The 17,693-nt window shown below is 40.0% G+C and overlaps 3 protein-coding genes across 4 annotated transcripts; all 3 read left to right on the top strand.

Moving 5' to 3' along the window:
- Positions 1–713: 713 nt before the first annotated feature.
- Positions 714–3,545, top strand: LOC311257354 (transforming growth factor beta activator LRRC32-like). The gene is made up of 2 exons (XM_084352945.1): positions 714–815; positions 963–3,545. Exons 1-2 carry the CDS (start codon positions 726–728, stop codon positions 2,838–2,840), a joined length of 1,968 nt encoding a protein of 655 aa, XP_084209071.1. The 5' UTR covers positions 714–725; the 3' UTR covers positions 2,841–3,545.
- A 3,761-nt stretch (positions 3,546–7,306) lies between these two features.
- LOC311257285 (uncharacterized protein) lies at positions 7,307–13,293 on the top strand. Its single transcript, XM_084352826.1, has 8 exons — positions 7,307–8,015; positions 8,602–8,734; positions 8,902–10,042; positions 10,244–10,377; positions 10,522–10,685; positions 10,956–11,110; positions 12,176–12,261; positions 12,435–13,293. Exons 1-8 carry the CDS (start codon positions 7,875–7,877, stop codon positions 12,515–12,517), a joined length of 2,037 nt encoding a protein of 678 aa, XP_084208952.1. The 5' UTR covers positions 7,307–7,874; the 3' UTR covers positions 12,518–13,293.
- A 1,393-nt stretch (positions 13,294–14,686) lies between these two features.
- Positions 14,687–17,468, top strand: LOC311257450 (gap junction beta-1 protein-like). Of its 2 annotated transcripts, none has more exons than XM_084353090.1 (2): positions 14,687–14,803; positions 15,753–17,468. In XM_084353090.1, exon 2 carries the CDS (start codon positions 15,767–15,769, stop codon positions 16,592–16,594), a length of 828 nt encoding a protein of 275 aa, XP_084209216.1. In that variant the 5' UTR covers positions 14,687–14,803; positions 15,753–15,766; the 3' UTR covers positions 16,595–17,468. The 2 variants fall into 2 exon arrangements, with proteins under 2 accessions (XP_084209216.1, XP_084209215.1); XM_084353089.1 differs by lacking the exon at positions 14,687–14,803 and adding an exon at positions 15,201–15,430.
- The last annotated feature ends 225 nt before the right edge of the window (positions 17,469–17,693 follow it).

Below are 17,693 nucleotides of genomic sequence, written 5' to 3'. Positions count from 1 at the left end.
CTTTGAGGACAGCTACTTTTAAAATCCTGTAGCTATAAAGCATCAAAGTGTATCTTTCAGGTAGTCCACCTGGGCCTGTCCTGTTGCATTGTTTATGTGTGCTGCCACCTCCTTTCATCAGTCTATTTTAGCATGTCTCTTTATACCTTGCTGGGGGCTTCCCTCCAGCTCCAGCCTCCACGCTGTCTGTTTATTTGTTCCTCTCGTCTATTTTAGAATGGCTTCCGTTTTCCTGAGACTATGTCAGGAACAAACAAAGGTATAAATTTATATCGCTCGGTAAGTGATTTCCTGGTTGACACGAACTCCTCAACACTGTAAATACTTTCATGTGTCATGATAAGATAAAAGCTCTTGCAAATGGTATTGTAAAAATGAATTCTCAATTGTGCATGTCTGTTCATAACTGATTTTTGAATGTATGCTTCTGTATAATTACTTAAGTTAAACTCAGAAATAGGACCATCTTTGTCTTAAAAAAACATTTTCTCCAAATTAAGCCTTCCTTACTCTGATGGTTTTTTTTTAATTAAAAGTGATAAATCATCGACCAAGCCTTTATTGTCTAAATATAGTATCCACAATGCCTATCTGGTGTCTGCAGCTGTTTTCTGTCTCCCCTTTTTTTTTTTATGAAGCATGGCTATAAGAGGGTGTGTGTGAGTGTGTATATGAGCTCTGACAACAGTTAGTGGTACAGCAGCAGGAGCAGCAGCAGAGGGAGGATGGTCGGACATATGTTCTCTCATCTCCTACTGCTCTGGTCACTCAGCCATGACCTCTTTATAACTGGGCTGACACATCATGAGCCAAAGGTAGGCTAACAAATCATTTAAATGCTAATTCTTTGTTCTTAAAGTTGCACATTTTACTGGTATGAGATCTTCAGACTGCTCGTGTTGTTTGACTTCGGTTTCCATGATTCACTCTTTGATTATGATTAATGTTCCTTTCATTTCAAGGAGCAGTCCTGGAACAACCAGAATCTCTCCTCTGTCCCTCTGGATTTGGATGCAAGGCTCAAAAGACTAGACCTGTCCAATAACTTCATCAGACAGTTGCACACACTTGCTTTGCCATACTTGAAGCAGCTGGACCTGAGCTCCAACCAGCTGGATCTCATCTCCGAAGGGGCTTTTGAAAACCTGGCTCAACTTGAGGAGTTGAATTTGTCCAGAAATGTGCTGAACAACAACCTTGGCAGTAACAGCAAAGCCCTCCAATCCATCAGTGGACTGAAGATTTTGGATTTATCAATGAACGGTTTGAGGGATGAGGCAGCGGGACGCTACCTTCAGAACAAACTTTTTCTTGATCAACTTAAGATGACTGGTAATGCATTAACAAGACTTTCGTACAGAATGTTTAAGGAGAGTAAACGTTTGAGGTCCATTACTATTGAAGACAATCAGATATCAGTGATAGAACAGGGGACATTTGAACTATTGAGACACTTAGAGATGCTAAACCTGGCCAGAAATAACCTGGCACATATCTGTGATTTTAAATTACCTCAAGTCAAATATTTGAATCTCAGCTGGAATTCAGTTGAGTTCTTTGTTACGCAAGAAGACAATCTGTATTACAGGCTTGAAATTCTTGACCTCAGTCACAACAAACTCCTTTATTTCCCAATTGTTCCGAAAATGAACCGTTTGAAGTATCTTCACTTGCAGAATAATATGGTTGGTGCCTTAAATTCAGAGGCTGAAATGGTATCAGAGGCCAATGCTCTTTACAGTGAGATTATAAAGGAAAGGATACCTAGAAAAAACAACCTTCACTCAAACTGGAGGCTGATGCCACTGATTAATATCGACCTGAGCTATAACCACTTCAAGGCTTTCCCACTGGAGACTTTGAGCCTTCTCTCATCTTTAGAAACTCTGAATTTCAGTCACAACTGTCTGCAAAACATCATCTGGAAAGTTAGAAAAGTTAATGCATCAGGATACCATCGGCAGCTTCTCTTTCCTTCCTTAAAGCACCTCGACATGCAAAGCAACGGACTTGTATATATTTCGCCGCTCTTTCTCAAAGCGCTCACGCAAATAGAAACGTTAAATCTACAAGACAATTCTGTGCAACCTTGTGCATCTATGGATCATTTGCAAAGCCCTCAATCGACACAGCGGATGAATCCCAACACATCCTGTGTTATATTCGGGCAGTTAAGCACTCTTAAACACCTCAATCTTAAAGAAAACAACATAGAAGTGCTTCACCCAAACACATTTCAAAAGAACTCTTTGATTTCTCTGAACCTTGCAAGAAATCCACACATGGTGATGCAAATGGGTGCTTTCGAAGGTGTGCCGAAGACTCTTCAATCTTTGATTATCAGTGAAATAAACATGACCAGCTCAAATATTTCTTTACCCTGCATGCCGATGTTAACTCAGCTGAACATATCTAACAACCGTCTAGATATGATCCCCAGCAGTTTCAGCTGCTCTCCTCTGAGAGAAATTGACATAAGAAATAATCGTTTTGTGTCTCTAAACCATTCTCTGATCCTTGCTTTATCTGAACACCTCAATCTCATATATGTTAGTGGAAATTATTTCAACTGCTGTGACAGTAAATGGCTGACAGCCCTGAATGAGTTGGAGATAGAGCTGCCTGATATCAATGACACTGTATGCTTCACAAGCAACGAAAACGTTGCGATGACGGGATTTCTGAATAAAACTTCAGTGGATTGTTTGTTTCATCCAAAAGCACAGGAAATTCACTTTGGACAAATGATCATAATTGTTTTATTTGTAGCTGTGATATTAACAGTGCTGATCATATTCACCAGGAAGGTGTGTTGCACACAGATATCATTGATAGTGTAATGTCTAAGATCTGTTGCCAGTCTTTTTACACATGGTTCTATTTATGCAAACAAAATGCACCGGGGAGCAAAGTGTAGTAACTGAAGCATGATTCCTGTTAGATTCAGTACGCATGACCTATTTTACTATAAACAGAAGTGGGGCTTCATGGCCGCTTAGAAACTAACAGACTTAAATAAATAAAATGCAATAAAATCTTCATCATCTGACACAGTGATTCTTTTCTCATCTTCATTCAGGCTCTCTCTTATGACTCCCCTGCAAATTACTTGTCTGCAGGACTGTGTGACACATGCAGCCAAAATGTTGTAACTGAAATTGGCTTTATCGACTTCCAAGCTGTTATGGTTAAAGTGCGAGCCAAATTAACTAATCAGGCGGAGAATTTTTGCCCATCCTTCATTGTGAAATGTTTGTTCTTGACAAAAGGTTTAACCTTGGCTCAAATTTTTATGACGTCTGCGAGGCCTTGCACAACATTCCTAGAATTTGGACCGGCCAACGGCAATGGGAGACCCAGCACGAGCTTTTGTACAAACCTATGTATACTTAATGAAATGAGCTTATTTGACAGTGTGTGTATACAAATCCATTTTAATATATGTCTCTATCTCCATCTGCTTGTGTTATAACTTATGCGGCTCTGACCCTGGGAGACTGTTAACAATACAGTGGTAAATGTGGCAACAGTACGTAATAAACATGCTGTACTAATAACCAGAACATGTTTGCGGTCTTCATTTAACAATATGAAGGGAAGAATTTCAGTTCCTGTGAATTTCTGTTTTTCGGTTGAGCAACTTGAATTCCACCGAGTCATAATATGTTGACATGGGGAGCTACTTTCACTCAGAGGTGGCGAAAGTAAACACATTCTTTACTCAACTAGAAGTACAGAAACTAAACATAGAAGTACTGATTCAACTTCTTTATTCAAGTAAAAGAAAATACAGGATCTGATACTCGAGGTATCAAAGTGACAAGTATCCCTCTGAAGGACGTTTCTTATGGCAATTTCTGTGCAAAGTTAACTGAACTTCACAACATATTAATATACTTTAAAAGACTTCTGAACTTAAAAGTGCAATATGTAAGAATTTTAGTATAAAACATTTAAAAATGAACTAAAATTATTAACAGAATGTGAAGAAAAAACAGTTCTGACGTTTTATATTAAAGACACCGAGTAGTCTTGCTAGCTGCATGGCTAATTGAGCTAACAAGCTAACAGTAGCTAAAGTCATGGATGGATAAAGGGAATACAGTTTGCAGCAATTAGCAGTTACTCTGGTAATATGCTGCCCCAATGTGTTGGCAGTATAAATTCAAGGTGACCAATTCTTACGTATTGCAACTTTAAAGGTCAAATCTGTAGGATTTGTTGAGTCTCATTCCCAGGACATCAAATGCCAACATTTTGGGCTGGTAAAGCACTTGAAGGTTAAAAACCAGTCTTGTGATGTTGGGAAGGCGGTCTCAAATACATTCAAATTAAAGTAATGAACCTGTTTTTAAAATGTAAGGAGTAAAAACTACAGATAAGTGTGAGAGTAAAAGTAAAAAGTTTTCAGATAAATAAATACTCATGTAAAGGACAGATACCTGAAAATCTACTAGTAGGCCTACACCCATCTCTGCTATTACTGTATTCAATGTGAGGAACATTCTCACTTGAATCTACTATTCTTAAGAAAATAAGGACATAATCATTAAAATTAACAAAACATAAAAATAACAAAACATGAACAAACTTTGAATCTTTTTTACCACACTGCTGATCCACAGTTGATGTTGTATAAAATGCATCCGAAATGAAAAGATATCAAAGATTTTATTACAATGTCAACAAGTAGCTGAGAATACACTGACAAGAATCTCCTGTTGCAGGAGGATATCCTGTTGAGCATTCCTCTCATTGTCTTCTTATTGACACATCCTTCTCCTTTATACTGATGCAAAGTGTCTTTTTGCAATTCTTATGCCCATTAGAAATTTGTCCGCTGCGAAGAGCCAGGGCTGATGCCAGCAATAGCACCAAAAGAGCCAGGAGGACGCCTATCAATCTTGCTCTTGAGCAATATAACTGTAGGAAATGTTGCCCCACCCACAAGATTTAGGTACTAGATCAAGTAGCAGCTTGACAAGTTCAAGCAAAGAGCACTCAAAGAAAAGAACACTGTGTGGGGAGTATTAGGTGTAAAACCATAGGAATGCAAGGAGCAAATTGTACTCATTCTTCTGCTTGGTGATTAATGTTTGATGGCATTTAGACATTAGCAGCAGCTTGTTTGTAAGCACAATAGAGCGAGTAATGGAAGGTTGTATCATTGTCAGGATCTCCCTCTAGGCTAACTGTATTTCCAGTAAAGCCCATGTTTACAAGTACAAGATTAAACTGTGGAAATCTCTCTTAATGAGGATAATTTTATCTTACATCAGTGATATCCGCTTCCTCAAATCAAGCACAAGTTACTGACGCTGCCATTAAAGTTTCACATATCTTGTTTAAAATTCCGGTAAAATCTGTTTTATCAGTTCTCTCTTGTAAAAACTTGCTATCTCAGCATGCAGCCAAGTTGTCTGTTCTGCTCTCGTTTTCTATTCTCTCTCCTCTGTGTTCTATTTAGAAATATGCTGACCTGGAGTTGTAGTTTTCGAAAACGAATGCATCCTGCTCCTTCTCTCAATAGCACTAAAGAAAATACAAAAATTCACCTTGTGATATAATTTACAGTGTCTTGCCAATACATATTTTCTTCTAATTCTCTTAAGTGGACACAAGACATTCAGGACAGGACACATCAGGATCTGACATAACAAAAGCTGTATTATGTAAGAGCAAAATATGAAAATTAATATCAGATTGTTCTCCGTATGGGCAGATACTCAATGTCCAAAAAAATCAAGAGCGCAAAGTATGATCAGAACAGTCTCTGAGCTCTTTCAGTCTTCTGGTTTAGGGGCCCCTTGTCCATATGGGCCCCTGTGCCTGTAACCAGTGGGCCAGTTCAGCTGTCCCTTCATGACCACGTGGGTGCCTCAGAACGGAGCTCTCCATAATCTATCGCTGTAGAAAGTGGTCTTAATTACAGCCCATTACCAGATTGAATAATCTGTGGTGATTCTGGATTGTTTGCTTTGAGTAAGTACGTATTTAGGGAGGCACTGACACTGATAACTGATGATTAGTTGCTACTCACGGCCATTACTGATAAGATAACCGATCGTTTAAGTTGTAGTTTATGCACACCTGGGGGCTAAGAAAGGCAAAAATGTAGTGAGTAAAAATGGTGGATTTAACATTAGTTGTCTCTGCCATTGGTGGCCTGCAAACAAGCTTTAAAGCTGCATACAGCCACCTACTGTAATGGAGTTTGTAAAAGTCATTATAGCCTACTACATACATACATACATTATACTACTGGTATAAAATAGCTGATAATATACATTTCCCAATATAATTTATGATGATTATGATCATTTATCAGTCATACATCCATTATTTATTCCATCCCAGCAGTGATGATCTGTATCCAGGGGATATCTAGGTTGTTTCCTTGTGGTCCATAGTCAAAGTCTCCTGGCACACGGTTGTGACAGTCCAGGAACCCACTTCATCGGGAAGAGGTCACCTGTTAAGAGCCTTGTCAAGGTAACTGCTGGATTATCTAATCTACGGAAGCCCTAAAGGGCCATGCATTCATACGTTTCATTTCCTCCTTTTTCCCGTGATAACAAGTTAATTTCATTTGTTTTCTCGAGATCTCGAATTATTATCTCGAAATAACAACTGCTGTTTTCCCGCGATAACAGGATAATTTTCTCGAGATAACAAAACTTTGTTTTCCCGAGATAATGATATAATTAATTCAAGATCTTGAGAAAACAAAACGGAGCCTCTCCGTACTCTCCGGGCGCATGAAATATTTTTTAAATGTCCGTCACTCCGTTGAGGGGAAACGGAGATGGCAAGGGCTGTGATTGGTCCTCTAAAAACATAATTTCCGGAATTACTTTCGCAAGAGTTTGACCGGTTCGCAATCAAGACGAGAATGAATCCGATCGAAGAACGCCTAGACGAAGAAATTAGAAAATATGAGAACCTTTATGTAACCTCCTTAAAGACATACAAGGACGCTTGTATCGGGAGGGAAATTGCATCGCGTATCCGGCAGCACGACAGAGAACTGCAAAGGCTCAAGGGGTCTCCGTGGTTACGGAGTCGGATTACGTAGGAGTAGTAGGAGTAGTAGTATATTCGACCCTTAAGTGAGCCTGATGTCGTATTTAACTACATATGGCATCTCCATAATCTCAGGCCTATCATATCACAGTCATTATCTCCAGATCTCGAATTAATTTTCTCGTTATCTCGGGAAAACAAAGTTTCGTTATCTCGAGATCTCAAGAAAATTATCCCGTTATCTCGAGAAAACGGCAGTTGTTATTTCGAGATAATAGCTCGAGATCACGGGAAAACGGAGGAAATAAAATGCATGAATGCATGGCCCTTAAGGGCTTCCGTACGAATCCACACATGAGAAATCTTTTTTTAAAGTCAGCTATGGTGACAGAGAAGCTGAAGAAAGAGCAGGACACCCACAAACACTGAGGTTACACCACACATTTTCTTCAAATGAGTCAACTATATCGACTGCAAACACAAAAACGACGTTTTCACCATGGCGTACACTGACTTCTCGTTGTCAACACTGGAGGAAGACATCAGCAGCTCCAAGAAGGAGACGAAAGTAAGAATTTCGCACTTTGGTATGCCCCGGGACCAGAAAACTACGGCTGTGGACAAAGAGTGCCATCAAAACTGGTAATAGCCAACAACTTTAACGTTTTATTGAGTTTCTATGAATCGTTCTAGTTAGCTAGCTAAGCCAAACCAACGAAGAAGAAGTTAGCTAGCAAAGCCAAACCAACGAAGAAGAAGCTAGCGAGCTAACGTTAGCCACTCGGCGCGCCGGCAGAGCCCGGGGCTTCAGCAGCGGCAGCACAGACACAGTCCCGCCCCACAGGACGACCATGACTCCCCCTCAGCAGACTATCCACCGCCAGCCGCTCCCAGACACAATCATCCAGAAAGTGCAGTTAACTTACAAACTGTTTCTGCTGGAAAGTGTCCGAAATACACTTGAACAAGAGCTTCTCAACTTCACCAACAAGGTAATGGTAACGCCAGTTCAAAATCCACACATCTTTGCATTGTTGCTGCTGTCATTAGCTGTAAATTAATGTAGCTAGAGCAAAGTTCAGCTGAGCAAAGCAAATTGCATGAAATTGTTATCAGAGCTGCAATGAATGCATCTTTTTTTCTTTCTTTTTTTGTTTGTTTTATCGTTGCTGAATATTTTCTAACTGTGTGGTCTGTAATATGGCAGAAAGTAGTGAATTCCCTCCTTTTTTGAGCTAGGTTAACCAGCACTAAACCCCAAAGATATTCATTGTGCAACTATTTAAAAAAACAAACACCACTATCTCTTGTGTTGTTTTCCTTAATTGTTTTATTTGAAAGATTTGAAAGTAGAATGGTGTACTTGTACATTCACTAATAACTTCTGTCAATGATTTGTCTACCAAAATATCACATTTTAGGAGCATTAAAATAGTGGATGTTGAGCAAATGATCTGATTAATTATTAAATCACTAGTATAGTTGTGGATTAGTTTTCTAAAAAGCACATTACAAGCCGTTACTTGTATTTTTGTATAACTGAAAAAAAATCCTTCCTTCTTTCAATGTGACTTTCAGGCCTATGAAGAGGTTCAAGGTTTCTTCCATTCATCTTCTCCCACCAGTGTGTTCAGTGACCTTACAAAAGCTTTGGACTCAAAATGTCAAGCAGTTGAAAAGCTCTCTGCTTTATTAAAGGACCTCACGGTCGGTAAGTCAAGAAGTAATCATCCGATTTTAGCTTCTGACGTGATATTGCAGATATTCATGTGTCACTGTTTGATCTTAGCTCCCACCAGCATTACACAGGTATGGTCTAATGTGTGACGTCGGAAAGATGTTCCTCTCTCTCTCTTTCTGCTTTTCTCATCTTCACAGAGCCTCACATTTACATTGAATATGGAATGAGAACAAACCAACTTCAGCCACTTGGAAACAAAGGGAACCAAATAACAGATGTTCTCAAGTTTGGGCCCATGTTGCAGAACTCGCTGATGGCGAGCTCCATAGCCAAAGCAGTCCAGGTGCTTGGAGCCACACTGCCCCTTCAACAGTTGAAACATTTCCTCATCTCCCAGCCCGCAGCCGTCCAGCAGGATGACATGATATGCAGCAGCGCGTCCAGCTGCAACAGCGCCTCTGTGAGTACTAGCTCATCTTCTCACTCAAAGGCTGAAGAACAAGAACATGCTGTTGTTTTTGAAGAGGAACGCCCACCAGATGCTGTGATTCTTCCACCTGTCATTATTCAGAGTCCTGAGATTAGCGCAGAGAGGCCACCAGTGCTGCTACCTCCCATACAGGCTATATTCCCAGAGATCAGTAACCCTAAACCAATGAAAATAACACCACTAATTAGCTGGGGATGTGAGGATGATGTCCACATGCAATACCAAAAACAAACATCCTCACAGCTGCTTCACTTCCTCAGAGTACAAGCTAAAAACATGGGGGCACTAGAGGTCGCCGTCATGGAGTGGAGCAATAGTACATACACTCCAAGTTCACCACAGTCGATGTCGCCTACCACCAAAACCCAAAGCTGCCAATTCAGACAAGTTGTGACGGATGATCAGATCAACACACGTACTCCAAAAACATTGAGCGCAGACATTGAAAACCAAGCCGCACTGTTCAGAGTAAAAAGAGTGGAATCAAGTGGCTCTCTAACCTACACTTGTGTGATTGCAACAAAGACTGAATTGTGGGATATTGGAGACATCTTTACAGAGGCTGGACCAGGGGCTTCTGAAACTAACCCCTTGGAAAATGAAGAAAAAAGCTGCAATATAGCAGCTCAGGTGGAGAACTCCTGTGTAAACATGCAGTGCACAGAACCGGAACATGCGGGCAATTCTGCTAGTACAAAATCGCAAGGAATCAACAGTATCACCATTCCCGAGTTCCAGATTAAGAGGTTTGATGAGACTGAAGTTGTGGTGTCACATATTGTCAGCCCAGGCAACTTCTACATCCAACAGGCCGGCTCCATCATGAAGCTGCAGGCCCTTGTCACAGAGTAAGTCATTCAGCATGGATTCTAATCTCTTGTCTGCTTTTTCTCAGCTTTTCTAAACCCTCCCTGATCACATTAACAGAACTTAAAGAGCCACTTATCCTTTTTGTTCAATACTGCTTTCTTTGTAGATTTCCCCCCCCACCCACCCTCTTTTTAATAATCCACATGTTTCTGGTTGTCATTATTTTTTCTCATTTGCAGCAGCTGGAAAGCTACGACATCATACGCGGAGCAGAACTGCATTCCAGACATTGGAACCAAAGTAATGGGTTGGTTCCCTAAGCAAGAACAATGGTGCAGGGCTCAGGTGACAAAGATATGTGGAATAAGTGGAGGTGGGTTCAGTTTTGTGTATTGGGATGGTTTTGCAGATGCATACCTCTAGATGGTAGCAGTGTCACTTTGCTTGCATGTAGCCTCTTGGGAATTCCTTACTGATTTTTTTCTTTTTGCCATGCTCGCTGTTTTTTGGATGTCAGATGATAATGCCACTGATGATGCTGGGAGTGGGACATCCATCAAAGTGGAGGTGAAGAGGCTGGACTACGGTGACACTGCCTGCCTGTCACTGTTAAAAATCAAGGAGCTGACCCCGGAAATGGCTGCCCTACCGCTTCAGGCTGTACAGGTCTCACTGGCAAATGTGAGTGGTTCCCTGCCGATAGTGATTTTACCACTTAAAGCGTCTACTCATGTACACGTTAAGATTTCCAGCAAAAGGCGTGCAGATTATCCCTTTGAGGATTTGCATACATGGAAATGGTTAATATACTGTGCTCTGCTGTGAGTGTAGACTCAGTTACAGTATTGGCGTTTTTCCACGTGATTAGTCACAGCCTTATCACTGCTCAGTGATAAAGGAAATGAATTATCTCAGTTCATGGTATTTTGTCTGTTTCCTCCTCCCCCCAAGGTGACGCCTGTGAATGGGAGTGATTGGTCTAAGCAGGCCGTGGGCTGGTTCCAAACTATGGTGCACAACAGGACTCTCTATGCCAGACTTTACCCACAGGGGCCTAACGTAACAGTTGAGCTGTTCTTGGAAAAGGGAAAGCTTGGAGCGATGAGGTACTTCAGAATTAAAAACAGGCAGTAATATCCAGTTGTTATGTGGAATTAACAGATATGTAAGAATTCATGACACACTTAAGGTTGTTTCTGCCAGCAAGTGCCCTTTTGATTTATTTTACCAGCTGTCATCATACAAAGTAAATTTGCCTGTATGTTTGTTTGTTTTTTATCCAATTGGCAAAAAAACGTAATTAAATAAGAAGTTATCCACTGGCTTTGATGCACTCGCCTCTCTGTGTGTAGTCATTATTCTGTCGCGTGTCCACAACACTGATTAGTTACATGTGACAAGTAATAGTCTATAAAAACTTAATAATCTGAATCTGCAAAGCAACTGGTAACTAAAGTAAACAAATAAATGTGGCGTAACAAGTACAATATTTCCTGCCAAACTTTCATGGAGTGGACGTATAACGTTGCAGAAAATTAGATATTCAAGTACCTTTTAAATTTTTACTCACGTACAGCACAAAGTAAAGTACAGTAAATTGTAATTCGTCACATTCCATCGCTTGTTATTCTAGATTTTGACACAAAGATTTACATTTTTACTGCAGATGTATATCAGTTCCAAATATCAGTTTTTGGCCCACGTGATTAGTAATAATTGGTATTAGCCCTGGCAAAAGATATAGGTAGATAAATATAGTGTAGTATTAGTAGTATAGTGGCTGAATATATGCTTATAATGTGTAGGGCTGCAATGATAATTTCAGTCATTTTTCAAGCAAGAATGTTTTTTTATTGGCTCCAGCTTCATAAATAGAAGTTGCTGCTTTTCTTTGTCATTTGTGATCTTAAGTGAAGTGTGTCTGGGTTTTGGACTGTTTGTTGGACAATTTGAAGACGTAATTTTGGGCTGTCGGAAATTGTGATGAGCATCTTTCACAATGTTTTGACATTTTATGGACTTAACAATCAATCGTAAAAATATTCGTCAGATAACTTGACAATGAAAAAGTCATAAGTTGCATCCCTAATAATGAGTTTATATACTGTATGGCTTTAAATCCAGTCACTGCCCAATATCACGACTGTACAATGCTATTCTCTTTATTTCAGGAGGGGAGCGTCCCTGTCTGTGAGACTGACCCAGAACGGACACGCAAAACACAGCAAACTGAGGAATTCTGGTGTCAAAAAAATAAGTAAGTAAAGCTTCAGTTTGGAAAATTGTTTACCCCAAATTGTGCATCTACAGTAGGTGGCAGTGCAGCCTGTTTGTTACCAGAGCAGCAGCCATCTGCATTCAAAATCTTCCTACAGTGCTACCACTCTCATTCTTACTCCAATTGTGTTGTGTTTTTTTTTTGCCTTTTAGGCGCCGTTCAAGTTAAAATGAGACAACAGGACTCTGAGTGGGAAAAATACCTCATCTCCTGCTATATTCAGAGCAAGAAGTAGTTCAGAAAGCAGGGAGTGTGAGTAGTTTTGTTGGTGTCATTTTTTTGTCTGCCTTGTCTGACATTCAACCAGAGATTCACTGAGATTAAACGTTTAATGATTCTTAAATGTTAGATAAGTCATCCAGTTTTGATTGAGCGTCTATGTAGATGTGAACATACAGGGGACTGACACATTGACAAACTGCTGTGATTGGCACTTTGCAGTACAAGGATAAATCAAAGATATTTAAATAAGGAAATAAATGTCAAAGTTTTGAAGTAAAACTGAAGGCATTGACTGGATTAGCACCATTAAGTGAATCAGCTTTCTTGTGTATTTTTATTTTTATATTGCAGTCAAAGCTATGTCTAGTGAATGAGTGTAACGCTCATGTTTTCTTAAACACAATTGGAACTTTTGTGTCTGTGTTGTATTGTACTGATGGAAAAGTGTGAAACGAGAGAATATTTTTATGACTTTATATGTATGTATGTATGATGTAGGGGACATGAATACCAAATTATGGAGCATGTTGTTTTGTTTTGAAAATATTTCATAGACATGTATGTCTGCGTTCTGTACATTATACTTTTGTGCACAATTGTTGTGTTTATTCCAGCGATTAGACTGTGCCAGTTCAGTTACATTACCTGCCCATTATCAAGTACTACTTGATTTGTCTGTATGCCATGTTGCCTGAGTTAATATTGAGTTCTTGTACAATGGCAGATCTATTATTTTGAATTTTTTAGCACATATATCTCTGCTTTAGTAATAAAACTGCATTATCTACAGTTGTATGTCCCATGTATCTGTATTGTAGACTATTGTATCTTCCATAGAGAGAATATTAATGAGGTGAAGTTCATTCAAAGAATTACCCGGCCACCCAAACCCTCCCACTACATCTGTCGTAAGTGACGCAGATATGCGTATGCCACAGTGAACTGCTGTAGGTCATCTGATAGCACATGACAAACGACCACATTGTGTTTTCACTTGTGTTCAGTTTGTTGCTACTGTAAATTATTGTTTCTACTGTTACAGGGAGGAGTTTGACCAGAACAAACTGTGAAATCTCAGTTCATAATGACGCAGTGTTCCCCCGGTCCTTGAAATCCTTTAAAGTTTGTGAATCAATGTCTTGATGTCGGACATGAACCATTGAAAGTACATACATTTATACATTTTCCGCAAGAATATAAATTACAGTTCTTTTGACATTTCAAAAAAAAGATTGTTGTCTTTGAGCTTCTGTAAAGCCTGCTAGTTCTCATTATAAAATTTCTGATCCGTATCGCAAACCATTAAGTCTTTTTAGGGAATTGGGCCTGGAAGTCATTAAATTTGATCTTTTAATAAGGTGTGAGAAGCATGATAAAATAAATTATAAAGACACATAATCCTCTGATTTGAAATGACAATTGTGTGGATCGAGTTTTATCTCTCATTATTTAATAGTTTGTCCTAAGCACACTGTGCTTTATAGCAGAGACATAACTGTGAAGTAAGCGTTAACACAAATGACAATTTAAATGCTGTATGATTAACTATGTCATGCGCTCACAAACAGATGTCAAAACAATGAATGGATGAACCAAATTTTATAGAAAAGTAGTTTTGTGGATAATTAGTTCCCTGGTAAAAACATTAGCAGGAGCAGCATCTGGCACACAGCAGTTTAATTGAATTTCACGTTCGTGACTACAATATATTTGCCCAATTTACGGTATTAAAGCATTTAAATTTGTGGCATGGTTGCAATACAAAAATCAGCATGAACAAATGAGAGGACTGGTCTTAATTAAATCTTGTGTATAAAGTTAAAACTGGCTCTGATTTTCCACTACTTATGTGTTTACATTAGTTGACCAGCTCAAGTATTTGCTGGATGAATCTGCAAACCCAGTTCGTGACTCTGTGCTCTTCAATGACAGTGGCTCAGGTCAAAAGCTGCCTTCACTCGCCTGCCCTGCCAAGCACAATAAATAATGTGGCAGGCTGAGGCCTTTTGTGTCCACACAGATTCCTTCTTTTGCCCGGGGTAGGCGGAAATCGAGGCGTTTGATCTGAATTCTAAAGAGTCTTGTTGCAGCCCAATAAAGGCCGCCATTGTATGTAAATAGTTTATATAAGAGCATATGACTGCTACGGTGCAGGGCAGTGGCTAGTGGCGGAGGAATGATTAGCATTTTCCAAACGCATGGTGTTCTCAATCCAGCCTTTTGGCTTGCTAAAAAACACAATATTTTAATTCATTTCTTCCCGATTTGTACACATTTTTGTGTACCACCACAGCTGAAGGTAAAATACATGTTCTATTGTTTAATTCTGTTGTATACTAACACTCAGTGTGCAGTGAGGTCAGACTTTATGTGACTGATGACTGACATGCCCCATTGCCTCGACTTGACAAATATACGATGTTGTTGAAATACTCATGACCCTTTTTATGGTAGAAATATTTGGATGAATCAGCTTTTGTGTAATAGTGTAATAATTTTTCTCAGGCTAATCTGGTCTGGTGCCTTTCGTACAAACAATAGAGGGCTCTCAGTCGTCTTAAAAAAAAATCTCATAATGAGATGGATGTCTTGCTGGTTACTTGGAGAAATGCGTTGGCAGTCTGTCAGTCTGTCACTCTGTCTGCAACTGGGCTGTAGGTCAGTTTGGGAGTACAGTATTAATACGGGGTGAGCCAATCACGTGGCTCGGCGAATGTTTCGCAATTGGTCTCGTCCCGTTGCGTCTTGTGACGGTGCACGACGGTAGGCCATCACCCCTGCTTTTATACGGCCAACGGGCTACTTGGCAATTCTTTTCTGTTGTTCCTTGCTCTGCCAAATCCAGCTTGATGCTCAGGCCACACCTCAAGATGGTCATCTTTGGACCCGGCGCTGCTTACGCCGCTTGCACCGCTGGCTGAGCCTGGTAAACCTCTAAAAACTACTGATACAGCAGTTAGACTTTTACTAAATTACAAAATCTTGTGGACGACAGTAACGATAAGCTTTTTAAACTGATAATCCATTGTTACAAATGTGACTTTTTTTCAGTACAAAAAACTGAATATTTATTATTTTTTTAAGAAATTTGGTTATTTTATTTTTCCTGAGAGGCATTTTAATGAATTTTTATATGATTTCCTAACTTTGTATTGTTAAACGTTAATAATATGGTTGATCTCAAGCTAGAGATGTAGCTTCGCCTACAGCCTACAACCTTAACTTGACTATACTCTTTATTTTTGCAGACCTGGAGTCGAAAATGAACTGGGGGTCCTTTTATGCCGTGATCAGCGGCGTAAACAGGCACTCTACTGGCATCGGACGCGTTTGGCTGTCTGTCATCTTCATCTTCCGTATCCTGGTCTTGGTGGTTGCTGCTGAGAGTGTTTGGGGAGATGAGAAGTCCGGCTTCACCTGCAACACCCAACAGCCAGGATGCAACAGCGTCTGCTACGACCAGTTCTTCCCCATCTCACACATTCGCCTGTGGGCTCTCCAGCTCATCCTGGTGTCCACCCCCGCCCTGCTGGTGGCCATGCATGTGGCCCACCGGCGCCACATCGACAAGAAGATCCTGAAGAGGGCGGGCCGCAGCAGCCCCAAGGAACTGGAACACATCAAGAACCAGAAGTTTCAGATCACTGGAGCTCTGTGGTGGACTTACATGATCAGCATCATCTTCAGAATCATCTTCGAGGTGGCTTTTCTCTACATCTTCTACATGATCTATCCTGACTTTAAGATGGTGCGTTTGGTAAAGTGTGACTCGTACCCATGCCCCAACACGGTGGACTGTTTTGTGTCCAGACCGACTGAAAAGACCATATTCACTGTGTTCATGCTGGCAGTGTCTGGGGTATGTGTGCTGCTTAACTTGGCCGAGGTGGTATACCTCGTAGGCAGGGCCTGCAAACGGTGCTTGCGAGGCTCTGACGAAGAGTCCAAAGCAGCTTGGATCAGTCAAAGATTGTCTTCTTACAGGCAAAATGAAATCAATCAGCTGATAGCAGACCATTCGCTCAAGTCTAAGTTCACTGTGACCAAAAAGAGCCCGACTGAGAAGGGTGAAAGGTGTTCTGCTTTCTGAGACTGCCCCGCTCCCTTTATACTAATCAACAGTAATCACACTTGATGGAGCATGTTGCTCTTTATTGTCACACGATAAACTGTATGCTTGATCATTGTCGGCATACACATTTAGACCGTTTATTTATGTTTCATTTAGTCAATTGCTTATTGAGTCATCTTTTATTTTCTTTACCAGTTTTACTGACACAAGTAGATGCTGCTGTTGCAACTTTTCTAAACTATTCGGAGCCAGTCGTGAAGGTTAAAGGACCATAGCAATGTTTTTGCATGTTTGTGCATAAGATTTACATGTAGAAATTTATAAATCCTGAAGGAAATTCTTGTGCCAGAGATCCAAAAGGATTATAGTATTGAGCATTACTCAAAGGTTGTTGACGCTGACTTTGGTGTCAACAGTTTGCCGAAGCTGATTGATTTGTTAGATTTAAGCGGTTTAATTTGAATGTGTGAGAAGCAACTTGCCAACTTCCAAAGTTTAATGAGCTGTAGAAACCATCCCTGTGTGCATCAGCCTTCATTCCTTTTTGTCAAACTTTTGCCATTGTCGCCTGATAATACAGATCAAATGATCTTGTATCCTACAACCCCGATTTCTAAAAAAAAGCTGCAAAGCTGTGTAAAACACAAGTTAAACATAATGTAATAATTATAATGCTAATCCTTTGACAAAAAACTCAATTGAAAACTAAAAATAGACAATATATTTAATGTTTTACCTCATCACCTTCCTAGATATTTGTAAATATATGCTTATTGTGAATTTATTTTATTTTGAAATCAGGGTTGTGTGTTTGAGGTGTGGCAGGTTGGTGTGCCAGTTAGAAACCATCAAAACTTGATGATAAATGAAAATCATGCCTAACGAGCAAATTTGAAAATAACGAGCTGATTTGAAAAAGATCACATTAACATTTACGATTTCACATTATAGAGGTTTCTGTGTGGAAATGAATCAAATGCACCAACAAGCAGATGATAGCCACATTTGAGCTGCTTTATCAGGCAACAATAATGTAGCTTTGACACAAAAAGGGATGGTTCAGGGCGCCCTGGTAGCTCAGATGGTAGAGTTTGTACAGAGGCTGTGTCGTCGCCAC

The sequence above is a fragment of the Pagrus pagrus genome, assembly GCF_965226575.1.
Source record: "Pagrus pagrus genome assembly, chromosome: 5".
NCBI classification, from domain to species: Eukaryota; Metazoa; Chordata; class Actinopteri; order Spariformes; family Sparidae; genus Pagrus; species Pagrus pagrus.
Note: the sequence above shows the minus strand (reverse complement) of the source record. Positions and strands in the feature narration are given on the sequence as shown.